A 27547-nucleotide genomic window follows, 5' to 3' on the forward strand; every position below is an offset into this window, starting at 1 on the left:
GTTGGCAGATCATAATTTTGTCAATGCCTATTGTTTCCAAATGCCGGCTGAGATCCTTTGGCATGGCACCCAGTGTGCCAATCACCACCGGGACCACCTGCACTGGTTTCTGCCAGAGTCTTTGAAGTTCAATCTTGAGGTCCTGAGAGCGGCTGAGTTTTTCCTGTTGTTTTTCGTCAATGCGACTGTCACCTGGGATGGCAACATCAATGATCCAAACCTTTTTCTTTTCCACAACTGTGATGTCTGGTGTGTCGTGTTCCAGAACTTTGTCAGTCTGGAGTCGGAAGTCCCACAGTATCTTTCCGTGCTCATTTTCCAATACTTTTGCAGGTTTGTGATCCCACCAGTTCTTTGCTGCTGGGAGGTGGTACTTGAGGCATAAATTCTAATGGATCATTTGGGCCACACAGTTGTGCCTCTGTTTGTAGTCTGTCTGTGCTATTTTCTTACAGCAGCTGAGGAGATGATCAATGGTTTCGTCGGTTTCCTTGCACAGTCTGCATTTTGGGTCATCAGCTGATTGTTGTTATTATTATTATTATTATTATTATTATTATTATTATTATTATTATTCCCAACTTGTTGAACATACCATTCCGACATCCTTGTTTATTTTCCAGTTTGAATGTTTTATCTTCCATGTCGGTGCAAAATTCTCGAGGGAGCACCATATGCTCCCATATATTCCGGGGGTTTGCGTGCTTTGCGAAATGGCTCGCCGCCCGATGAGTGCACCAGGTGGTCCCTGACAATATTTTGATGTTTGTATTCTTCTGAGTGGAAATATCCATCTGCAGGAGCAGATTGGCGGCGGGGTTCGGGGTTTGGCAAGGCATGTGTTTGGAGGCAGGGATAGGTCCCCGAGGAGGCTGGAACGGCAGGCCAATTGCTTGCCTTCGTGCCTCTCTTGCCGCATATCGAGCATCTCGTGCTGAACTGCCCGGCGATGAGTGACGGCCCTCAAAGGCACCAACTTGGTCTGATATCCACTTCCAAATAATGCATATCATGGCTGAGTTGGTCTGAGTTATTATTTGTACTATCCTGGGTACCCAGCATGGCCCAGGTTATTTGAAAAAGTTAATTTTTTAAAGTGTACCAAATGCATAAGGTTGTGGTTGAACTACAACCAAACCAATGGAAAATGTAAGAAACACTGGGGTGTCTGTGGTGGAGGAAAAATAGAAAATCTAGGATGAAAATGTCCCTGAATGAAAGCTTTCCCTTGGGTGGTGGGCACGATGGTGTTTGTGGAGGACATTGGCAGGGCTCTTGGACATGTTCACGGTGCTCACTATCACTGGGGTGTCTGTGGTGGAGGAAAAACGGGAAATCTAGGAGGAAATTGTCTCCGTAGCAAAACTCTCCCTTGGGTGGTGTTTGTGGAGGACATTGGCAGGGCTCTTGGGCATGCTCATGGCGCTTTCTATAACTGGGGTGTCTGTGGTGGAGGAAATACATGAAATCTAGGAGGGAATTATCCACGAATGAAAGCCTTGACTTGGGGGGTGGGCAGGATGGTGTTTGTGGAGGACATTGGCAGGGCTCTTGGACATGTTCATGGCGCTCTCTATAACTGGGGTGGAGGAAATACATGAAATCTAGGATGGAATCATCCACGAATGAAAGCCTTGACTTGGGTGATGGGCAGGATGGTGTTTGTGGAAGACATTGGCAGGGCTCTTGGAGATGTTCACGGTGCTCACTATAACTGGGGTGTCTGTGGTGGAGGAAAAACAGGAAATCTAGGAGGAAATTGTTTCTGTAGGAAAGCTTTCCCCTGGGTGGTGTTTGTGGAGGACATTGGCAGGGCTCTTGGACATGTTCATGGCGCTAACTATAACTGGGGTGTCTGTGGTGGAGGAAAAACAGGAAATCTAGGAGGAAATTGTCCCCGTAGGAAAGCCTTTCCTTGGGTGGTGGGCAGGATGGTGTTTGTGGAAGACATTGGCAGGGCTCTTGGAGATGTTCACGGCGCTCACTATAACTGGGGTGTCTGTGGTGGAGGAAAAATAGGAAATCTAGGAGGAAATTGTCCCCATAGGAAAGCCTTTCCTTGGGTGGTGTTTGTGGAGGACATTGGCAGGGCTCTTGGACATGCTCACGGTGCTCACTATAACTGGGGTGTCTGTGGTGGAGGAAATGAGCAAAATCTAGGATGAACATTTTGGAAATGTTACAGTCACGGCATACACTATCTGTTTCCCTATTCAATGTTCGAGAGAGGGAGAGAGAACACAATGATAACCTTGAGAAGCCGTTTTCCCTGATTATTATTATTTTATTGACATGCGGAAAGAGTCAATCCTCGAGTGGCTTTGCCTGCGCCACACAGTGATGCCGCTCGCCATTCTGGGTGAAGCCGCGCCGCGGGATGAAGGTGACGGAGCCAAGAACGGTTCGGATCTCTGCGGCGCCGACCTTCAGCAAAGAAGGATCTGGTGCACCTTTGGCTCAAAACAGGGTGCCGGCAGCAGTGCCCTCTCCCATTGGTGTGACACCCGAGGACGGGCTTCGATCTTGGCGTTTAAAAATAGCAGTGATTTCGGGATCTCTAACATATCGGTTTCAGGATCGAATACTTAAGGAATGGCAGACCTTAGAGGTTGTGAGGTCTGTTGGAAAGCTAAGCAAGTCGTGTATAGGTATGTCTGGGCAAAATGACAGGAGAGAATGCTTCTGGAACAGGGCCAGACCGCCCAGAAAAGTCACAGCAACCCAAAAAATATAACTTGCAAGAATTAGACTTCCAGGTTCAGATATCAGAAAACGAATGGCTCATGTACACTGCCATGTATAATGTAATTTGGAGCGGCACTATAAGGCTAGTGTAATAATAGTAATAATAATAATAATAATAATAATAATAATAATAATAATAATAACGATCTGCCAACTGCAAAAGGCCACCCTACTGGGATCTGCACACATCATCCGAAAATACATCACACAGTCCTAGACACTTGGGAAGTGTTCGACTTGTGATTTTGTGAAATGAAATCCAGCATATCTATCTTGTTTGCTGTGTCATACAATAATAATAATAATGTTGTTTGCTGTGTCATAATGAAATAATAATAATAATAATAATAATAATAATAATAATAATAATAATAATAGCTAGCAGAGTGTCTGCTGTGGACTCAACTTGTTGTGTTTCAAATAATAATAATAATAATAGTAATAGTAATAGTAATAGTAATAATAATAATAGCCAGCAGAGTGTCTGCTGTGGACTCAACTTGTTGTGTTTCAAATAATAATAATAATAATAATAATAATAATAATAATAATAATAATAATAATAATTTTAATAATAATAATAATAATAATAATAATAGCCAGCAGAGTGTCTGCTGTGGACTCAACTTGTTGTGTTTCAAATAATAATAATAATAGTAGTAGTAATAATAATAATAATAATAATAATAATAATAGCCAGCAGATTGTCTGCTGTGGACTCAACTTGTTGTGTTTCAAATAATAATAATAATAATAATAATAATAATAATAATAATAGCCAGCAGAGTCTCTGCTGTGGACTCAACTTGTTGTGTTTCAAATAATAATAGTAATAATAATAATAATAATAATAATAATAATAGCCAGCAGAGTGTCTGCTGTGGACTCAACTTGTTGTGTTTCAAATAATAATTATTATAATAGTAATAGTAATAATAATACTTTATTTATATACTCGTTGGATGCAAGTTTACTGCATCCAATGAGTCCACACTGACCATATAATGCAGTTTCGACTTGCATTATATGGTGGTGGAGATGGGGGGTCTTAGATGTCATTTTCAGATGAGATTTTTTTTGGTTTGGACCTTTAAGAAACACAAGCAGCACCAAAGCCCGGTGAAACCAACCGGCAATAACGGGATATTGTCAAATTTCACGAGCCGGCGGTCAAGCCCTTGCCAAACGAGTCACGAAAATAGTCCGCTGGGCGGGATTGTCCATCTCGAATTTAATGCATGACATGGCAAGTTCATTTACGATGAACACATGTCGAGTGGAAATGACTCGTCCGCTCGCAACGTTTGCACGCAGCAGAGGATGCGACCTCTGAGGATGCCTGCCATAGAGGTGGGCGAAACGTCAGGAGAGAATGCTTCCTGAACGTGGCCAGACAGCCTGGAAAACTCACACAACCCAAGGCGATACTTCTCCACTTGATTAGTTTCCAACAGTCCTCACAACCTCTGAGGATGCCTGCTATAGATGTGGGTAAAACGTCAGGAGAGAGTGCTTCTGGAACGTGGCCAGACAGCGTGGAAAACTCACAACACCCCAAGGAGATACTTCTCCACTTGCCTAGTTTCCAACAGTCCTCACAACCTCTGAGGATGCCTGCTATAGATGTGGGCGAAACGTCAGGAGATAATGCTTCTGGAATGTGGCCAGACAGCGTAGAAAACTCACACAACCCAAGGAGATACTTCTCAATCTCCTCTTGCCTAGTTTCCAACAGTCCTCACAACCTCTGAGGAGGCCTGCCACAGATGTGGGTGAAACGTCATGAGAAAATGCGAGTCTTATCGCAATTGTGTCGAGCGCCCGGTTTAATTGGCTAAGGATGCGCAGAAGCATGAACTGACCCGTAAAGCCACCCTTAAGGGGTCGGCCAGTGTTCAAAGTGCAGACATTTCAAAAAAATACGGGAAATCTAGCAGCGGTTCCCCGACCTCTCCCACCTGCCCTAAGGCCACCACGTTCCCCAAAGCATCGATGGCTTTCTCCAAAGGACAACGCTGCGCTGCTTTATCATGGCTATTGGGGATCCAAGGGGTGGGTGTGGGGTTCGGGATGTGCACGAGCTCTAAAGAAGCCCTCTTGGTTGGTTGTTTCCCCCTCTCCAGCCCTTGCCCGCCCACCAAAAAACCCACCCCGGTCCCTGCTTTGAGTAAGATATGGTACGTGCAAAAAGGAGGGAGCCAAAAGAGACGACGAGTCCCGCTTAACAGGGGCAGATACGACGATATTGAGTGAGCCAGGCTTTGCGAGGAGTGTTTGGGGCAAGGAGGAGGGGTGGGTTGCCGGGAAAGGAGGAGAGAGCGGAGCAGAGAGGTAGGCTCGGCATCGCGGCACGCTCAGGAGCTGGGGTCCTTTTTCCGCTTCTGGAAGCGCCGGAATTTGCCCTGGATGGCGAGCGCAGCCTTCTCGGTCTCGGGGGCGTTCAGGTCAATGTCTATTTCCTCCTCTTCGGCTTCCACCTTCTTGGCAGTCCCGGGTTTATCTGTGGGGAGAAGCAGTTGGCGTGGTCATGAAAGACAGGAGGATCAAAGGACGTCATCACATGCAAGAAAATCAGCATTTCCACACACTATCAGGCTTTTGTTTTGCCTATCAAAAGGCTAGCAGAGAGAGACATATAAGAGAACTAAAGCTTCATTTCCCCCCTTCCTCCTGTTCTCAACTCTGCAACATAAGAATAACCCCTCTATATATGTTTTCAACTCTTACCTACTATTTTCTAAATTGCCTCTCTGAAACACCTGCTGTGCTGCCAGGCTTTTGTTTTGCCTATCAAAAGGCTAGCAGAGAGAGACATATAAGAGAACTAAAGCTTCATTTCCCCCCTTCTTCCTGTTCTCAACTCTGCAACATAAGAATAACCCCTCTATATATGTTTTCAACTCTTACCTACTATTTTCTAAACTCCTGCTGTGCTGCCAGGCTTTTGTTTTGCCTATCAAAAGGCTAGCAGAGAGAGAGTTATAAGAGAACTAAAGCTTCATTTCCCCCTCCCTCCTGTTAGTTAGCCCAGATTGTTTCCTGTCTGGAATTTCCCTGTTTTCTGAGTGTTCTTCTTTATTTACTGTCCTAATTTTAGATTATTTTAAATACTGGTAGCCAGTATTACAGAAAGGCGGAAACCATGAAAACGAACAAAATCTGGCCACCAATATTGAAAACTCTAAAATCAGGACTGTAAATAAAGAGCAACACTCAGACGACAAGGGAATCCCAGGCAGGAAACAATCGGGGCCAGCTAACACCTACCAACAAAGGATTCCCTCAGGCTTTTTAAGCTGCAAGGCCCTTCGATGCTAATCAAGGTGGCCAATAGCAACATTCACACTTGCGAGAATGTGACTTTCCCAAGATCACACCATGACTCACAATCCAATGCTCACATCGCAACACCATTCAGGCTCTTACACGTGAAAATAATATGGCAATTTTGTCTATGCGGCAAGAGACTCGCACGTATACTCGGCTTTCTGTGCCAGAATCCAAAGCCACCGGATTTATCTGAGCAGATGCTGCGAAAGTCCTGGGTTTTGTGGCATCTCCAGAATTAGGGGTGGACAGGGCAGCGCACACAACGGGTAGCTTAGCAACCAGAAACGGAGAGCTGCGGTGATGGATCTGCCATCCCTACAAGGACCGAAAGCATCACAACCCTTGAGGTTCCTAAGCAACCATTAATAGGTGGGATCCGAGCACGTTGCCCCTATAGATTTCCAGCATTTGTCTGCGAGATTTGGTCCTCTTTCCCCAGAATTGGAAACCATCTCAAATGGGAACCATCTCAGTACATTCAAGCCAGCAACAGATAAAGAGGATCCTTGCACTTTAATAGTCACTCCCACATAATGCCAAAAAGGAGGCAATTTGCGCACACAGATCTCTGTCTCCTGCTAGGAACATTTCAGGTTAGGGGAAGATTTTTGTATTATTATTACAGGGAGGACAAATGGTTCTTAAATCCTATTTGCCCTTGTTCCTCTCGTAATTGCTAGGCTCCCGTGTAGGAGCAAACACTGAAACTTCCCGCTTGTCAATCAGCGGGCGGCTGATCCCTTCGTCTTCCAACTCTGCAGCTGCACAAATTGCCCCATTACAACGTCAAGGAACTCTTCAGAGAAGGAACAAAGGAGAGACAGAGGACGGTGGCTTGCTTTGTTGTTGCCGAGCGTCGAGCACGTCACTCGCAGTGGAGTGGGATAGGGTACCCACCAAAGGGGAATCTGCAGAGGGGCCTTTCCCCGTCCCCGTGCAGGGCTTCCGCCCGCTAATTGCGAGCTGCATTCTCATTACTGCAATTTGCCCAAGTGGCATTGAGTGCCCTGGGTCGGACCTTGTCAACTTTCATTTCTATCAGTCATGCGGTAATAAACTACCCATTAATGATGGGTACCAGAACTTGAGCATCTTTCGAGACACAGCCCAACATACCATTGCTGAGTGATGGTCCAGAGCAGGCATGGGCAAACTTTGGCCCTCCTGGTATTTTGGACTCCAACTCCAACAATTCCTGTTGCTGGTAGGAATACCTGGACGGCCGAAGTTTGCACATGCCGGCTGCTATGAGCCAGTCGTCTATATACTGAAGGATGTCGTCCATATATTGAACCTGGTCTATCAGAATGCAGAGGTTTCCATATGGGTCTTTTCGCTGACCTTATACTACCCGGAAATAGGTCGTGGTGATAAAACAGATATACGGCAGATATGGGCACTCCCTTCAGATATTTTGGACTTCAACTCCCACAATTCCCAACAGCCAGTAGGAATGCCTGGACTGTCAAAGTTTGCACATACCGGCTGCTATGAGCCAATCGTCTATATAGTGAAGGATGTCGTCCACATATTGAACCTGATATATCAGAATACAGAGGTTTCCATCTATGGGTCTTTTCGCTGACCTTATACTACCCGGAAATAGGTCGTGGTGATAAAAAAGATATATGGCAGATATGAGCACTCCCTTCAGGTGTTTTGGTCTTCAACTCCCACAATTTTGCCTATCAAAAGGCTAGCAGAGAGAGACATATAAGAGAACTAAAGCTTCATTTCCCCCTCCCTCCTGTTCTCAACACTGCAACATAATAATAATAACCCTTTTATTAGTTAGCCCAGATTGTTTCCTGTCTGGGATTCCCCAGTTTTCTGAGTGTTGTTCTTTATTTACTGTCCTAATTTTAGATTATTTTAAATACTGGTAGCCAGTATTACAGAAAGGAGGAAACCATGAAAACGAACAAAATCTGGCCACCAATACTGAAAACTCTAAAATCAGGACTGTAAATAAAGAGCAATACTCAGACGACAAGGGAATTCCAGGCAGGAAATAATCAGGGCCAGCTAACACCTACCAACAAAGGATTCCCCAAGGCTTTGAAGCTGCAAGGCCCTTAAATGATAATCAAGGTGGCCAATGGCAACATTCACACTTGCGAGAATGTGACTTTCCCGAGATCACACCGTGACTCACAATCTAACTGGACGGCCAAAGTTTACACATGCTGGCCTGGATGGCCGAAGTTTGCATATGCCGGCTGCTATGAGCCAGTCGTCTATATACTGAAGGATGTTGTCCACATATTGAACCTGTTATATCAGAATACAGAGGTTCCCATCTATGGGTCTTTTTGACAACATTATGCTACCCAGAAATAGGTCATGGTGATAAAACATATACGGCAGATATGGGCACTCCCTTCAGGTGTTTTGGACTTCACCTCCCACATTTCCTAACAGCTGGTGGGAATACCTGGACGGCCAAAGTTTGCACAAATTTTCGTGCACATCTTTAATATTTTGCCTGCGAAGGCCGGCGGTCTTACACTCACCTTTCCCCTCCTGGCCAGGAATCTCACTGGGGGACGGAGTCTCATTGGGACTGAGCTGCAGAGGGGGGCGTTGGGGAAAAGGAGGAGAGAGAGAAAGGGACACTCATTAAAAACATGCTTCTTTTGGACCAGTCTCCAGCCTGCCTCTGGGCTCCCGTCACTCAGTCCGATGTCCCGGCGCGTCCTATCCACTCGCCAATGTCACGCAGAGGAGATGTTTGCCAGACAGCTGCCAGGGGAAGAGAGAAACTTTATCTATAGGGAGGATGTGTCATGTACAGCGATGGGGAAGCATCCAAGGTCATATGGCCAGCATGCAGGGACGGTTTAACCATTAGGCGAGCTAGGTGGTTGCCTGAGGCGCCATCCTCTGTGGGGCGCTGTTGAGGCAACTCCGCCCAGGCGTCGCCTCCGCCCAGGCACAGCCTGTTCTGACCTTCGCCCTCGAGGCCAGGTCTCCAGGCTGCCTGGCCATGTTCCAGAAGCATTCTCTCCTGACGTTTCACCCACATCTATGGCAGGCATCCTCAGAGGTTCTGAGGTCTGTTGGAAGCTAGGGAAGTGGGGTTTATATATCTGTGGAAAGTCCAGGGTGGGAGAAAGAGCTCTTGTCTGTTTGAGGCTAGTGTGAATGTTGCAGTTGGCCGGCTTGGTTAGCATTTAATAACCTTGCAGATTCAAAGCCTGCCTGCTTCCTCCCTGGGGGCATCCTTGGTTGGGAGGTGTTAGCTGGCCCTGATTGTTTCCTGTCTGGATTTCCCGTTTTCAGAGTGTTGTTCTTTATTTAGGCTTTTCCTTAATCCGTCCTTATTATCCAACATTTTCACTTATCCAACACTTTTGTCAGTGATTGGTTTGGGGGGGGGGCGCCAAAATTCTGTTCGCCTACACTTGAAAATTACCTTGGGCCGGCCCTGCCAGCATGACTGAATGGAGTGCCAATGTTACCTTCCTACCAAAGCAGTATCTATTGATCTACTCGCATTGCATGTTTTTGAACTGCTAGGTTGGCAGAACCTGGGGCTAATAGCGAGAGCTCACCCCGCTTCCTGGATTCAATCCTGGCAACCTTTTGGTCTCTACATGCAATAAAAATATCAAAATATGTATTATGTGTGTAGCTGGAATGTCCATTTCCACAGACAAGCTCCTACTTCCTCAATTAGCTTTAACTCCCACAGTTCAGGAGACACCGATGGCCTTCCCTACAATGATATTACAGGTTATAGCGAACGCTGTGAACATGTCCAAGAGCCCTGCCAGTGTCCTCCACAAACACCATCCTGCCCACAACCCAAATTTCCTACGAGAACAATTCCATCCTAGATTTTCTGTTTCTCCTCCACCACAGGCACCACAGTGTTTCTGACTCTCTCCATTGGTGTGGAATTTGCATGGCCCTGCCCACTTCCTCTCCCAGCACCCTGCTACATTGGATGTGGTTTCTGTGCATCAGACAAGACCATTTGAGTGGCAGCAATCTCTTGCCTGGGAGCCCTCAAAGAAGCCAACAACAACAACAACAACAATAATAGCAAGCTCAATAGAGGCAACACCATCAGGGCCATAAACACCTGGGCCATACCTGTCATAAGATATACTGCTGGCATCATAAACTGGACACAGGCAGAACTGGACAATTTGGACAGAAAAACAAGAAAACTCATGACCATTCATCATTCACTGCACGACCATTCATCATTCACTGCAACACAGTGATGTTGACCGGCTATATCTGCCTAGAAGATCAGGGGACAGAGGACTCTTACAAGTAAAACAAGCAGTCAAAGAAGAAGAACATGCCCTGGCAGAAGATGTAAAGCAAAGTGAAGAACCTGCTTTGATTGAAGTCAAAAATCAGAAACTCCCCAAAGCACACCAGACAAAAAACCAGTACAAGAAAACCGCACTACAAACTAGAGCTGACAGCTGGCACAACAAAACATTGCACGGAAAGTTCCTTGACAAAATTGAAGGAAAAGCTGATAAGGAGAAGACCTGGTTCTGGCTCATGAATGGGACCCTGAAGAAGGAGACAGAAGGCCTGATCCTTGCAGCCCAGGAGCAAGACATCAGGACAAAGGCAATTCAGGCCAAGATCGAAAAATCAGCTGATGACCCAAAATGCAGACTGTGCAAGGAAACCGACGAAACCATTGATCATATCCTCAGCTGCTGTAAGAAAATCACACAGACATACTACAAACAGAGGCACAACTATGTGGCCCAAATGATTCATTGGAACTTATGCCTGAAGTACCACCTCCCAGCAGCAAAGAACTGGTGGGATCACAAATCTGCAAAAGTCTTGGAAAATGAGCACGCAAAGATTCCTGACTGACATAGTTCTGGAACACAACACACCAGACATCACAGTTGTGGAAAAGAAAAAGGTTTGGATCATTGATGTCGCCATCCGAGGTGACAGTCACATTGACGAAAAACAACAGGAAAAACTCAGGACCTCAAGATTGAACTGCAAAGACTCTGGCAGAAACCAGTGCAGGTGGTCCCGGTGGTGATGGGCACACTGGGTGCCGTGCCAAAAGATCTCAGCTGGCATTTGGAAACAATAGACATTGACAAAATCATGATCTGCCAACTGCAAAAGGCCACCCTACTGGGATCTGCATGCATCATCCGAAAATAAATCACACAGTCCTAAACGCTTGGGAAGTGTTCGACTTGTGATTTTGTGATAAGAAATCCAGCATATCTATCTTGTTTGCTGTGTCATAATAAAATAATAACAATCAAGAGCATGAGACTGTGTGGGAGGAGTGGGAGAAGCCAAGGCAATTTGGTGACCGATATCTCAAGTATTTCAAAGGAACCCTGGCACACATCAAACCCAATCTAGGGCTCTCCATGCGGGAGCTGCTCTGGCATTGCTGCGCTTCTGAATGCATGCATGCACTGGGGAGGGGGGGGGGGCAGGGAGGCTGCAGCATTGCAGCATCTGGCTCTTTTATGGCCTCCCAGCAGGTGATTAAACCCTCGAAGCAGCAATTAAATCCCCTGCCATGCAAAGCTCAGCGTTCCCGGCCGCAAGTGCCGGGTCAAGAAAGGCGAAGCATCCTTTTGTGATTTGGAGAGACTCAATTGCTTGCTTGCTGTGAGTTTCCTGTGGTTGTTTCTGGTCTGGACACCTCAATTAGCACTGAATGCAATTGCAGCTTCAAAGCCTGGCTGCTTCCTGCCTAGAGAGGAGGGAAACCTTTGTATTTGGCCCATCCAAGATGGGAGAAAGAAGTATTTGTCTGTTGGAGGCAAGAGTGAATGTTGCCATTGGCCACCTTGATTATCATTGAAGGGCCTTGCAGCTTCAAAGCCCCGGGGAATCCTTTGTTGGTAGGTGTTAGCTGGCCCTGATTGTTTCCTGCCTGGAATTCCCTTTTTGTCTGAGTGTTGCTCTTTATTTACCATCCTGATTTTAGAGTTTTTCAATATTAGTGGCCAGATTGTGTTCGTGTTCATGGTTTCCTCCTTCCTGTAATACTGGCTACCAGTATTTTTTTTTAAAAATCTAAAATTAGGACAGTAAATAAAGAACAACACTCAGAAAACAGGGGAATTCCAGACAGGAAAGAATCTGGGCTAACTAATAAAAGGGTCATTATTATGTTGCAGTGTTGAGAACAGGAGGAAGGGGGAAATGAAGCTTTAGCTCTCTTATAACTCTCTCTCTGCTAGCCTTTTGATAGGCAAAACAAAAGCCTGATAGTTTGTGGAAATGCTGATTTTCTTGCATGTGATGTAAGAGTTGAAAACATATATAGAGGGGTTATTCTTATGTTGCAGAGTTGAGAACAGGAGGAAGGGGGGAAATGAAGCTTTAGCTCTCTTATAACTCTCTCTCTGCTAGCCTTTTGATAGGCAAAACAAAAACCTGGCAGCACAGCAGGAGTTTCAGAGAGGCAATTTAGAAAATAGTAGGTAAGAATCAAAAACATATATAGAGGGGTTATTCTTATGTTGCAGAGTTGAGAACAGGAGGAAGGAGGAAAATGAAGCTTTAGTTCTCTTATATGTCTCTCTCTGCTAGCCCTTTGATAGGCAAAACAAAAGCCTGATAGTGTGTGGAAATACTGATTTTCTCGCATGTGATGTAAGAGTTGAAAACATATATAGAGGGGTTATTCTTATGTTGCAGAGTTGAGAACAGGAGGAAGCAGGGAAATGAAGCTCTGCTAGCCTTTTGATAGGCAAAACAAAAGCCTGGGAGCACAGCTGGAATTTCAGAGAGGCAATTTAGAAAATAGTAGGTAAGAGTTGAAAACATATATAAAGGGGTTATTGGCCTCCTTGATTAGCATTGAATGGCCTTGCAGCTTCAAAGTCTGGCTGCTTCCTGTGCTTTGATTGTGTCTTCCTTGCAGTCCCTTCCAATTCTAGGTTTGCATGATGCAGAGGTCACTGCCAGGATGACACTGGCCGCAGAGGACGAGGTTTGGGAACGATCCAAAAGTAAGTTGAGCTCTTAGCAAAAATACAAATTGTTCTGCAGGAGGAGGATCAGATTTAGGAAACGAACCGGATCATAGCCAACCGGATCATAGAGAGATGCGTGGAGCTGGCAGGGCCCACTGGGAGCGCACGGAGAGGCCTTTGCAATCGGCGGGGCCCATCTGGAGCCCATGCGCCGGTGCCAGCTCCCAACCCCGAGCCCCGAGCACCAGCGATGGCTCTCCCCGGCCGCCTCCTCGCTAAGCCAATTAGCCACGATTAAGAGCCTCGGCCCCGGCTGCTCATGCCTAAACGGCTCCTGTCAGCCCTGCTTAAGCACAGGCCCCGCGATGGCTCTTTCAGGAGACACGGCTCTCGCTCCTCTGCAAAACGGGGTCCGCAGCTGGAGTGCGCGGCGCATGGTGCATGGCTTCGGTGCATGGCCTGGGGAGCCTCTCTGGGAGACCCCTGAGCCTTGAGCTTGCAGGGTTAAAGTGCAATGAGAACTCTTGGAGAGGATGGGCCTCCTCTCCTTCTTTCCCCACCAATCTTGTGAAGTGTGAATTATTATTATTATTATTATTTAATTGTTATTAAATTATTGCCACCTTACTGGGATCCACGCGCATTACTCACAAACACATCACACAGTCCTAGAAGCTTGGAAAGTGTTCGACTTGGAATTCTGTGATACGAAATCCAGCATATACATCTCATTTGCGGTGTCAAAATAATAATAATAATAATAATAATAATAATAATAATAATAATAATAATAATAATAATAATAATAATAATGGCACCTTCATTGAAAACATGATGGAGCACTGGAAAACTGAACTGTTTGTTGGAAATGAAAGCTATGGACTTGTCAACATCAGAAGAGGAATTTTCCAGGGAGACTCATTGTCCCCTCTGCTTTTCATTATTGCCATGATCCCTCTGTCAACAATCTTACAAAAAACAAATTTCGGCTATCAAACATCTAAGAAATCTCACAAAATTTCACATCTGATGTACATGGATGACCTGAAGCTGTATGGGAAAACGGAAACTGAAATCCAGTCTCTGACCAACACTGTCTGAATTTTTAGCACTGATATCAACATGGAGTTTGGTTTGGACAAATGTTCGACAGTGGCATTGAAGAAGGGAAAAATCATGGAAAGTGAGGGCATCAATATGCCTAATGGCCAAACAATCAAGTGTCACCAGCCAGAGGCCTATAAATATCTGGGCATACTACAGCTGGACAACATCAAGCATGAACATGTGAAGACTGTGGTCAGCAAAGAATACACACAAAGGGTCAGAAAAATTCTCAAAAGCAAGCTCAATGGAGGCAACACCATCAAGGCCATAAACACCTGGGCCATACCTGTCATAAGATATACTGCTGGCATTATAAAGTGGACACAGGCGGAACTGGACAATTTGGACAGAAAAACAAGAAAACTCATGACCATTCATCATTCACTTCACCCTCGCAGTGATGTTGACCGGCTATATCTGCCTAGAAGATCAGGGGGCAGAGGACTCTTACAAGTCAAACAAGCAGCCAAAGAAGAAGAACATGCCCTGGCAGAAGATGTCAAGCAAAGGGAAGAACCTGCTTTGATTGAAGTCAAAAATCAGAAACTCCTCAAAGCACAGCAGACAAAAAACCAGTACAAGAAAACCGCACTACAAACTAGAGCTGACAGCTGGCACAACAAAACATTGCATGGAAAGTTCCTTGACAAAATTGAAGGAAAAGCTGATAAGGAGAAGACCTGGCTCTGGCTCACAAATGGGACCCTGAAGAAGGAGACAGAAGGCCTGATCCTTGCAGCCCAGGAGCAAGACATCAGGACAAAGGCCATTCAGGCCAAGATTGAAAAATCAGGTGATGACCCAAAATGCAGACTGTGCAAGGAAACCGACGAAACCATTGATCATATCCTCAGCTGCTGTAAGAAAATCGCACAGACAGACTACAAACAGAGGCACAACTATGTGGCCCAAATGATTCATTGGAACTTATGCCTCAAGTACCACCTCCCAGCAGGAAAGAACTGGTGGGATCACAAACCTGCAAAAGTCTTGGAAAATGAGCACGCAAAGATTCCTGACTGACAAAGTTCTGGAACTCAACACACCAGACATCACAGTTGTGGAAAAGAAAAAGGTTTGGATCATTGCTGTCGCCATCCCAGGTGACAGTCGCATTGACGAAAAACAAGAGGAAAAACTCAGCCACTATCAGGACCTCAAGATTGAACTGCAAAGACTCTGGCAGAAACCAGTGCAGGTGGTCCCGGTGGTGATCGGCACACTGGGTGCCGTGCCAAAAGATCTCAGCCGGCATTTAGAAACAATAGTCATTGACAAAATTACTATCTGCCAACTGCAAAAGGCCACCCTGCTGGGATCTGCGCGCATCATCCGAAAATACATCACACAGTCCTAGACACTTGGGAAGTGTTCGACTTGTGATTTTGTGATACAAAATCCAGCATATCTATCTTGTTTGCTGTGTCATAATGAAATAATAATAATAATAATAATAATAATAATAATAATAATAATAATAATAATAATAATATAAGGCCACCTTACTGGGATCTGCTCTAATAATAATAATTGTTATTATTATGATCCCTCAACTGCCAAAGGCCACCTTACTGACGCCAATTGTGTATTTATATGTATATTTTTTATCAGTGGTGGAAAAGATGTTTAATGTATTTAATTTTAATTGATTGAATTGTCTGTAATATTTTTATATTGTGCTTTATTGTAAGCCTCCCTGAGTCCCCTATGGGTGAGTATGGCGGGCTATAAATATTGTAATAAATAAATAAATCTGCACTCATCCTCCAAAAATACATCATGCAGTCCAGTAGAATCTCCTTCCGACTCTGGAAGTTCTTAAGCAGAGGCTGGATGGCCATCTGTCAGGAGAGCTTTGGTGGTGCCTCCCTGCCTGGCAGAATATGGTTGGACTGGATGGCCTTTGGGGATCCCTATAGTAGAATACACCTTTCCATTCATTGTAGGGTGACCCTTTGATCCTTTTTCCTCCAAATTGGGATCTAAGAGTCCAAAGTCGGCACATTTTAATCAGTGCGCAGAGATGGGCGGAAATAGATATCTGGGCTTAACCCCAGAATGTGGCTTTCGTGGATTAGTCGTGTCCTTTTGCCTCTCACGAAGGCACAGGCATGCACACACTCGTCTCTTCGCTTCACCCCAATCTTCCACTATATCCCACTATAGGGATCCCCAAAGGCCACCCAGTCCAACCCCATTCTGCCATTTAGGAAGGCACCATCAAAGCCCTCCCGACAGATGGCCATCCAGCCTCTGGTAAAGAACCCCCAGAGACGGAAGAAGACTCCACTGGACACTAAGGAAGTCCATATCCCACTAGGCTTGGAAAGGATCCCCAAAGGCCATCCAATTTGGGAGAGAGGAAGCGGGAGATAAATATATAAATAATAATAATAATAATAACAGAAAAAACTCAGCCGCTATCAGGACCTCAAGATTGAACTTCAAAGACTCTGGCAGAAATCAATGCAGGTGGTCCCAGTGGTGATGGGCACACTGGGTGCCGTGCCAAAAGATCTCAGCCGGCATTTGGAAACAATAGACATTGACAAAATTACAATCTGCCAGCTGCAAAAGGCCACCCTACTGGGATCTGCATCCGAAAATACATCACACAGTCCTAGACACTTGGGAAGTGTTCGACTTGTGATTTTGTGATATGAAATCCAGCATATCTATCTTGTTTGCTGTGTCATAAAATAATAATAATAATAATAATAATAATAATAATAATAATAATAATAATAATAATTGAAGACCTGGCTCTGGCTCACAAATGGGACCCTGAAGAAGGAGACAGAAAGCCTGATCCTTGCAGCCCAGGAGCAAGACATCAGAACAAAGGCAATTCAGGCCAAGATCGAAAAATCAGCTGATGACCCAAAATGCAGACTGTGCAAGGAAGCTGACGAAACCATTGATCATATCCTCAGCTGCTGTAAGAAAATTGCACAGACAGACTACAAACAGAGGCACAACTATGTGGCCCAAATGATTCATTGGAACTTATGCCTCAAGTACCACCTCCCAGCAGTAAAGAACTGGTGGGATCACAAACCTGCAAAAATATTGGAAAATGAGCACGCAAAGATACTGTGGGACTTTCAAATCCAGACTGACAAAGTTCTGGAACACAACACACCAGACATCACAGTGGTGGAAAAGAAAAAGGTTTGGATCATTGATGTCGCCATCCCAGGTGACAGTTGCATTGACGAAAAACAACAGGAAAAACCCAGCCGCACTCAGGACCTCAAGATTGAACTTCAAAGACTCTGGCAGAAACCAGTGCAGGTGATGGGCACACTGGGTGCCATGCCGGCATTTGGAAACAATAGACATTGAAACAATCACAATCTGCCAACTGCAAAAGGCCACCCGACTGGGATCTGCACGCATCTTGTTTTTCAAATACAGTAGAGTTTCACTTATCCAAGACTCGCTTATCCAAGACTCTACTGTAATAATGGTGATAATAATAATAATAATAATAATAATAATAATAATAATAATAATAATAATAATACAGTAGAGTCTCACTTATCCAAGCTAAACGGGCCGGCAGAACCTTGGATAAGCAAATATCTTGGATAATAAGGAAGGATTAAGGAAAAGCCTATTAAACATCAAATTAGGTTATGATTTTACAAACTAAGCACCAAAACATCCTGCTATACAACAAATTTGACAGAAATAGTAGTTCAATACGCAGTAATGTTATGTTGTAATTACTGTATTTACAAATTTAGCACCAAAATATCATGATATATTGAAAACATTGACTACAAAAATGGCTTGGATAATCCAGAATGTTGGATAAGCAAGGCTTGGATAAGTGAGACTCTACTGTAATAACAATAAGAAGAACAATAAGCAGAAAATGAGAAGCAACTGGAAACGCTGTCACGATATGAGGATCTAAAGATTGAACTGCAAAGACTCTGGCACAAGCCAGTCAAGGTGGTCCCAGTGGTGATCGGCACATTGGACTCAGTGCTTAAATACCTTGGCTAGCACTTGAAATCAATCGGAGCTGACAAAATTTCCACCTGTCAGCTTCAAAAGGCCACCCTCCGCGAGTCTATCGGACCCTTTCCGGGTGTATCGGATCGCATGTCGGACCCTTTGCGAGTCTATCGGACCCTTCCCAAGTCTACTGGATTGCATAGCTATCGGATTGCAAACTTCCTAATGCCGCTACCCGTGAATCCAGTTCCTCATATTGTGGTGACTCCCAACCATAACATCATTTCCATTGCACCTGGATCACTGTCGTTTTGCTCCTGTTCTGTATCATAATGTAAATATCTGATATGCAGGATGTATTTTCATTCACCGGACCAAATTTGGCACAAATGCCCTTCTCAGGTGTATCGGATTGCACATTGGACCCCTCCCAAGTCTATCAGAGCCTTCCCAAGTGTATCGGATCGCATGTCGGACCCTTCCCAAGTCTAGCGGACCCTTCCCGAGTGTATCAGATCGCACACCTGACCCTTCCCGAGTGTATCAAATCCCACGTCGGACCCTTCCCAAGACTGTTGGACCCTTCCCAAGTCTGTCGGACCCTTCTCAGATGTATTGGATCGCTCGTTGGACCCTTCCCAAGTCTGTCGGACCCTTCCCAAGTCTATCGGATTGCATAGCAGACCCTTCTCAGATGTATCGGATCGCACGTTGGACCCTTCCCAAGTCTATCGGACCCTTCCCGAGTCTATCGGATTGCATAGCGGACCCTTCCCGGGTCTATCAGACCCTTCCCAAGTGTATTGACCCTTCCCAAGTCTATCAGATTGCATAGCAGACCCTTCCCGAGTGTATCAAATCCCACGTCGGACCCTTCCTGGGTCTATCGGACCCTTCCCAAGTCTATTGACCCTTCCCAAGTCTATCAGATTGCATAGCAGACCCTTCCCGAGTGTATCGGATTGTATAGCAGACCCTTCCCAAGTCTATCGGATTGCATAGCAGACCGTTCCCGAGTCTATTGGATTGCATAGCGGACCCTTCCCGGGTCTATCGGACCCTTCCCAAGTCTATCGGACCCTTCCCAAGTCTATTGGACCCTTCCCGAGTGTATCGGATTGCATAGCGGACCCTTCCCAAGTCTATTGACCCTTCCCAAGTCTATCAGATTGCATAGCAGACCCTTCCCAAGTCTATCGGATTGCATAGCAGACCGTTCCCGAGTCTATTGGATTGCATAGCGGACCCTTCCCAAGTCTATCGGATTGCATAGCAGACCCTTCCCAAGTCTATTGGACCCTTCCCAAGTCTATCGGACCCTTCCCAAGTCTATCGGACCCTTCCCAAGTCTATCGGACCCTTCCCAAGTCTATCGGATCCTTCCCAAGTCTATCGGACCCTTCCCGAGTGTATCGGATTGCATAGCGGACCCTTCCCAAGTCTATCAGATTGCATAGCAGACCCTTCCCGGGTCTATCGGACCCTTCCCAAGTCTATCGGATTGCATAGCGGACCCTTCCCAAATCTATCGGACCCTTCCCAAGTCTATCGGATTGCATAGCGGACCCTTCCCAAATCTATCGGACCCTTCCCAAGTCTATCGGATTGCATAGCGGACCCTTCTCAAGTGCCTTGATTTGCACATTGGACCCCTCCCAAGTGTATCGGACCGCACGGCGGACCCTTCCCAAGCTTCGAGGACTGTGTCATGTATCGGCAAATTATGATGATGATTGTTGTTATTATTCCCGACATAGACATCCCCGTCCCCGTCCCCAAATATGGCTTGCCGATCTGTCTCGATCCCATAATAAAATCCAAGGAGGCAGGTGCGGGATGGGACGCCGCAATGAGAGAGCCGAAAGCCCCCCCGCGAAGCCTTCCTCCTCCCCCTCGTCCTCCCCCACATTACACAATTAAGCAGCAGTCTGTCTCTCCGTCTGACGCATAGGTTTCCCCACCGCAAGCCAAGCCTTCACAGCTTTGCATCCTTTTGGCATCCCCGGTGCGCTTCACCGCCACACCGAGGAAGCCGCCGAGAGACGGAGCATTCCCGAATCCATGCACAACCCAAACGTCACCCTCGAGCCATCTATCGCGGCACCCTTTCCCCGCTCACCTTGCTCATGGCGATGGCTGGGCTGCTCTGAGAACGATGCTCGGCGCTCTTCTCATATGCGTTCGGCGCACACACGAGGGCTCCGCTGTTTTTGCTCTCTCTCTCTCTCTATCTCTCTCTATCCCGATAGCATACTGCCGGACTCAAAAAGGATGCCCGGCACTTTGAGTGGCGCTTGCAGGCAGCCAATGGGAGCGATGCACAGCTTCTGCTGCATTTGCAAATTGGGTTAATACGGTCGGTTTGACGGTAGTAAACAGATGCCTTTCCAGAGCCAGGTTCTGAGAAGATTCCCGACTGGAACGGCTACCGACCAGCCAGACACATTCCCACGTACACTGTGATGCTTGTACAGTAGAGTCTCACTTATCCAAGACTCGCTTATCCAAGGTTCTGGATTATCCAACACTTTTTTGTAGTCAATGTATTCAATACATTGTGATATTTTGGTGCTAAATTCGTAAATACAGTAATTACAACATAACATTACTGCACATTGAACTACAGTAGAGTCTCACTTATCCGAGACTCGCTTATCCAAGGTTCTGGATTATCCAAGGCATATTTGTAGTCAATGTTTTCAATATACCGTAATATTTTGATGCCAATTCATAAATACAGTAATTACAACATAACATTACTGCGTATTGAACTACAGTAGAGTCTCACTTATCCAAGCCTCACTTATCCAAGGTTCTGGATTATCCAAGGCATTTTTGTAGTCAATGTTTTCAATATATCGCGATATTTTGGTACTAAATCCGTAAATACAGTAATTACAACAAAACATTACTGGACATTGAACTACAGTAGAGTCTCACTTATCCAAGGTTCTGGATTTTCCAAGGCATTTTTTTAGTCAATGTTTTCAATATACAGTAGAGTCTCACTTATCCAACACTCACTTATCCAACGTTCTGGATAATCCAAGCCATTTTTGTAGTCAATGTTTTCAATACATCATGATATTTTGGTGCTAAATTCGTAAATACAGTAACTACTACGTAACATTACTGTGTATTGAACTACTTTTTCTGTCAAATTTGTTGTATAACATGATGTTTTGGTGTTTAATTTATAAAATCATAACCTAATTTAATGTTTAATAGGCTTCTCCTTAATCCCTCCTTATTATCCAACATATTCGCTTATCCAACATTCTGCCGGCCCGTTTATGTTGGATTAATGAGACTCTACTGTATATAAAAAGTATGAGACAGTGTAATAAATTAGAGAACAGATTAGATTGAAGAAACTGAAAAATAATAAGAACTACAATAAATAAAATAAATATAAATAAACTACAAGCACAGAAGAAGGAAAATACAATACCCCAAACAAATAAAGTTTCCCTTCCAAATCCTCTGCACAGCAAGACATGTTTTCTTCAATTCTAAACACTTGCCAGCAGATTCCCAAACACATTTTGGGTCCTAGGGTGATATTTTTTTTTACAAATGTTCAATATTTTCTTTAAACATGTATTCTTTCAGTTTGGACCAATTTGTCTCTTGCCTTGAAGCATTGTCCTGTGATAATATTTGTGTTAATAAATCCATGTTTTTAATATCTCATAGTCTCAGAAGCCATTGTTCTGTAGAGGGAATTTCTTGTGTCTTCCACAATTTGGCTAAACATATCCTGGCTGCCGTCACCATGTATGTGAAAAGCTTATCCGTGTTTAGATCCATCTGAAAATCCGTCATTCCTAATAGGAAGTATAGTAGAGTCTCACTTATCCAAGCTAAACGGGCAGGCAGAACCTTGGATAAGCGAATATCTTGGATAATAAGGAGGGATTAAGGAAAAGCCTATTAAACATCAAATTAGGTTATGGTTTTACAAATTAAGCACCAAAACCTCATGTTTTACAACAAAGTAGTTCAATACGCAGTAAAGTTATGTTGTAATTACTGTATTTACAAATTTAGCACCAAAATATCACGATATATTGAAAACATTGACTATAAAAATGCCTTGGATAATCCAGAAACTTGGATAAGCGAGGCTTGGATGAGTGAGACTATACTGTAATAATAATAATAAGAAGAACATTAAGCAGAAAACGAGAAGCAACTGGAAAAGCTGTCACGATACGAGGATCTAAAGATCGAACTGCAAAGACTCTGGCACAAGCCAGTCAAGGTGGTCCCAGTGGTGATCGGCGCATTGGACTCAATACCTTGACTAGCACTTGAAATCAATCGGTGCTGACAAAATTTCCATCTGTCAGCTGCAAAAGGCCACCCTATTTGATTCTGCACGCACTATTTGCTGAAAAAGTAGTTCAATGCGCAGTAATGTTATGTTGTAATTACTGTATTTACGAATTTAGCACCAAAACATCACGATGGATTGAAAACATTGACTACAATACCTTGACTAGGACTCAATACCTTGACTAGCACTTGAAATCAATCAGTGCTGACAAAATTTCCACCTGTCAGCTGCAAAAGGCCACCCTATTTGATTCTGCACGCACTATTTGCTGAAAAAGTAGTTCAATGCGCAGTAATGGTATGTTGTAATTACTGTATTTACGAATTTAGCACCAAAACATCACGATGGATTGAAAACATTGACTACAAAAATGCGTTGGATAATCCAGAACCTTGGATAAGCGAGTCTTGGATAAGTGAGACTCTACTGTATCTATTACACGGATGGGCAAACTTCAGCTCTCCAGGTGTTTTGGACTCCAACTCCCACAATTCCAGTGGTTCTCGAACTTCCTAATGCCGCTACCCCTGAATCCAGTTCCTCATAACATCATTTCCATTGCACCTTGGTCACTGTCGTTTTGCTCCTGGTCTGTATCATAATGTAAATATCCGAGATGCAGGATGTATTTTCATTCACTGGACCCAAATTTGGCACAAATACCCGATATGTCCAAATTTGAATCCTGCTGGGGTTGTCATGTGGGAGTTGTAGTTGCTGGGATTTATAGTTCGCCTACAATCAAGGAGCATTCTGAACTCCACCAACAATGGAATTGAGCCAAACTTCGCAAACAGAACTCCCATGACCAAAAGAAAATACTGGAAGGGTTTGGTGGGCATTGATTTTGAGTTTGGGAGTTGTAGTTCACCGTCATTCAACAAGCACCTGCTTTAGATGTTGCAGGCTGCACCATTGCCGAGCGTTGGCCCATTTCTAGCTCTCATTTTTCAGGTGGTGTTTTTTTTTATTTTACCCCTATTTCCTCCTCATGTTTAATTCAAAGTCTGAAGAAGCAAGTGATAAAAAATTCATGCTGGCTGGGAAAAGAGAAAGCGCAGCCAGGAGAAGAAATCTCTGGTTCCCACTGACTAAGGCTTCTTCTCTCCAAAGACAACAACCATGGGACGGACGGAGATTACCTTATATAAGTATAAGCCGACCCGAAGATAAGCCGAGGCACCTAATTTTACCACAAAAAAACTGGGAAAACATTGACTCCAGTATAAGCTGAGGGTGGTAAATTTCAGAAATAAAAACAGATACCAATAAAATTACATTAATTGAGGCATCAGTAGGTTAAATGTTTTTGAATCTTTACATCAAACTGTAATTTAAAATATGACTGTTCAACTCTGATTAAATCATTATTTTCATCTTCTTCAATGTCAATGTGCTTATGTATCCTTTTAATAATAATAGAGTGAAATAATAAATGTAATAATAATACGTTATTGAAAACATGATGGAGCACTGGAAAACTGAACTGTTTGTTGGAAATGAAAGCTATGGACCTGTAAACACCAGGAGAGGAATTTTCCAGGGAGACTCATTGTCCCCTCTGCTTTTCATTATTGCCATGATCCCTCTGTCAACAATCATACAAAAAACAAATCTCGGCTAACAAACATCTAAGAAATCTCACAAAATTTCACATTTGAGGTACATGGATGACCTGAAGTTATATGGGAAAACGGAAACTGAAATCCAGTCTCTGACTAACACTGTCCAAATTTTTAGCACTGATATCAGCATGGAGTTTGGTTTGGACAAATGTTCGACAGTGCCATTGAAGAAGGGAAAAATCATTGAAAGTGAGGGCATAAATATGCCCAATGGCCAAACAATAAAGTGTCACCAGCCAGAGGCCTATAAATATCTGGGCATATTACAGCTGGACAACATCAAGCATGAACATGTGAAGACTGTGGTCAGCAAAGAATACACACAAAGGGTCAGAAAAATTCTCAAAAGCAAGCTCAATGGAGGCAACACCATCAAGGCCATAAACACCTGGGCCATACCTGTCATAAGATATACTGCTGGCATCATAAACTGGACACAGATGGAACTGGACAATTTGGACAGAAAAACAAGAAAACTCATGACCATTCATCACTCACTGCACCCTCGCAGTGATGTTGACCGGCTGTATCTGCCTCGAAGATCAGGGGGCAGAGGACTCTTACAAGTCAAACAAGCAGTCAAAGAAGAAGAACATGCCCTGGCAGAAGATGTAAAGCAAAGGGAAGAACCTGCTTTGATTGAAGTCAAAAATCAGAAACTCCTCAAAGCACAGCAGACAAAAAACCAGTACAAGAAAACCGCACTACAAACTAGAGCTGACAGCTGGCACAACAAAACATTGCATGGAAAGTTCCTTGACAAAATTGAAGGAAAAGCTGATAAGGAGAAGACCTGGCTCTGGCTCACAAATGGGACCCTGAAGAAGGAGACAGAAGGCCTGATCCTTGCAGCCCAGGAGCAAGACATCAGAACAAAGGCAATTCAGGCCAAGATCGAAAAATCAGCTGATGACCCAAAATGCAGACTGTGCAAGGAAACCGACGAAACCATGGATCATATCCTCAGCTGCTGTAAGAAAATCGCACAGACAGACTACAAACAGAGGCACAACTACGTGGCCCAAATGATACATTGGAACCAGGCCTGTAGCGAGGGGGCGGTTTTAGGGGTTCAACCCCCCCCCCCCCGAAATTTTTCAGGTTATAAAAAAAACCTGGTTTACTCATGAATTTTAACTGGTTAACCAAATCCCCATGCTAAGTCTGTGAGACGCAAAACATTAAGAGTCCCTCCAGGCACTATTTCAAGCAGATATTGACAGGTTTGTAGTGGGGAGAGGTGTGTGCTAGGGGTTCAACCCCCCCCCCCCCCCGAAATTTTCAAAACCCCTCCCGAATTTTTTTTCTGGCTGCGGCCCTGATTGGAACTTATGCCTCAAGTACCACCTCCCAGCAGCAAAGAACTGTTGGGATCACAAACCTGCAAAAGTATTGGGAAATGAGCACGCAAAGATACTGTGGGACTTCCGAATCCAGACTGACAAAGTTCTGGAACACAACACACGTACAGTAAGTACGAGCCTAATGGGAATTGCAGTTCGACCATCTCTTGGGGTCACGAGTTGCCTATCATAGGATCCTAGAGTTGGAAGAGACCCCCCAAAGGGTCATCCAGACCAACCCCCTTCTTCCAGGTAGGAAGACACCATCAAAGCCCTCCCGACAGATGGCCACCCAACCTCCGAATCATACAATGCTGGAGTTGGACGAGACCCACCAAGACCGCCGTTCTTTGGGACTACCTTTTTCTTGGCCGGATCCATGCCGTCGCCGCCGCCTGGCTCCTCCTTCCGAGCTGGTCTAGGTCACGGCCAAGGAGAGGTCCATGGTGGGAACCCACCAGAGATGGAGCCAAGGCTGAAGCCCATCCGGACGCTGATGTCACCAGGCAGAGCACTGTGATGAGCTGTGATGTCAAGGCGACGTTCCATGGACCGAATCATCACCACTGTACCGTGAGCCATATTGGTCAAAGAATCCTAGAGATGAAAGAGACAAAAAAATTCAATTTAATTGCTTTCCTTTTGGTCCGGATCTGCGGGAGGAGAGGACGGATGGGCGAGTGCCAAACAAGACATCCGATCCCAATATCATTATCATCTCTGCCTGGAAAGATGGGGACGGAGGAGCCCGGGGAGAAGAGACAGATCGGCTTGGCTCCGCAAAGATTAATCAAGCTTCTCAAAGTTTCATTAGGAGGAAATTGGTCTTCATGGCCGGGGGAGCGGGATATTAATCGCACCCGGGGGAAAAAACGGATGGGTTTGGCTGCGCTCCATCCCTCTCGCAGGGTTGCCAACTATTTAATTGGCCTTTTTTTTCATTCCATTTTACTTCATACCTATTTTTCAATAGTTGTGCATTTTTCCCCGATATCCAAATTCCTAAATATTTGATTTTTGTTACTATTTGAATACCAGTCTTGTTCTCTATTTCTTCTTGATTTTTCTTTGATATATTTTTTGTTAAAATTTGTGTTTTCTTCTTATTTAGGTAAAAAAATCCGCCATTGATCCATATTCTTCTATTTTCTTTATCCACTGTTGAATTTGGTATTTTGGGTTTTCGATGATACAAATAAGGTCATCGGCGAATGCCCTCATTTTAAATTCGTAATTTGCTACTTTTGTTTAATTGATTACAGTAGAGTCTCACTAATCCAACATAAACAGGCCGGCAGAATGTTGGATAAGCGAATATGTTGGATAATAAGGAGAGATTAAGGAAAAGCCTATTAAACATCAAATTAGGTTATGAATTCACAAATTAAGCACCAAAACATCATGTTGTACAACAAATTTGACAGAAAAAGTAGTTCAATACGCAGTAATGCTATGTAGTAATTACTGTATTTACGAATTTAGCACCAAAATATCATGATTTATTGAAAACATTGACTACAAAAATGTGTTGGATAATCCAGAACGTTGGATAAGCGAGTGTTGGATAAGTGAGACTCTACTGTGTCATTTCTTATGCTCCTTATTACGATTTCCATTGCAAAGATAAAAATTTGAGGCGATTTGAGGCGATTTGTTAATCTGTATTTCTTTTGTATATTGATCATTTACTATGATTTTTGCTTTTTGTTCAGTATAAATTGCTTCTATAGCATTATAGAATTGCTGTCCTATGGCAATTTCTTTAAATAAAAGTTTGACAAATGTCCAATTCAAATTATCAATGCTTTTTCCGCATCAATCGATAGTAAAGCTCATTCTTTTTTGGTGGTACGTTTCGTAATATTCTATAACATCCAGTATGCACCTTACATTTTCTTTCATATATCTTCCCGGAAGAAATCCCTTTTGCTCAGGGCCAATCCAGGTATTTAAAAATTCTTTAAATCGATTTGCCAATATGTTGGTGAAAATTTTGTAATCCACATTTAATAGAGATATCGGTCGATAGTTTTTTACATCTGATTTATCTGTATCTTCTTTGTAGATTGTAATAATGTCTCCTTCTTTCCAAGATTCGGGCCTTTTTTTTTTTGCAGGTGAACCTGGATTAGTACGAGGGTTGAATGA

General features: G+C 44.2%; 1 protein-coding gene across 2 annotated transcripts; it reads right to left on the reverse strand.

The window, feature by feature from the left end:
- Window positions 1-2263: 2263 nt before the first annotated feature.
- On the reverse strand, window positions 2264-25917 carry pcp4l1 (Purkinje cell protein 4 like 1). 2 transcript variants are annotated; one of them, XM_062964927.1, is made up of 3 exons: window positions 25760-25917; window positions 8589-8643; window positions 2264-5245 (listed from the first exon to the last, which is right to left on the reverse strand). In XM_062964927.1, the coding sequence occupies exons 1-3, from the start codon at window positions 25778-25780 to the stop codon at window positions 5100-5102; spliced, it is 222 nt and encodes a 73-aa protein (XP_062820997.1). In that variant the 5' UTR covers window positions 25781-25917; the 3' UTR covers window positions 2264-5099. The 2 variants fall into 2 exon arrangements, with proteins under 2 accessions (XP_062820997.1, XP_008121962.1); XM_008123755.3 differs by lacking the exon at window positions 25760-25917 and adding an exon at window positions 20212-20381.
- Between the last annotated feature and the right edge of the window lie 1630 nt (window positions 25918-27547).

This window comes from Anolis carolinensis, unplaced genomic scaffold, assembly GCF_035594765.1.
Source record: "Anolis carolinensis isolate JA03-04 unplaced genomic scaffold, rAnoCar3.1.pri scaffold_14, whole genome shotgun sequence".
Taxonomy (NCBI): domain Eukaryota; kingdom Metazoa; phylum Chordata; class Lepidosauria; order Squamata; family Dactyloidae; genus Anolis; species Anolis carolinensis.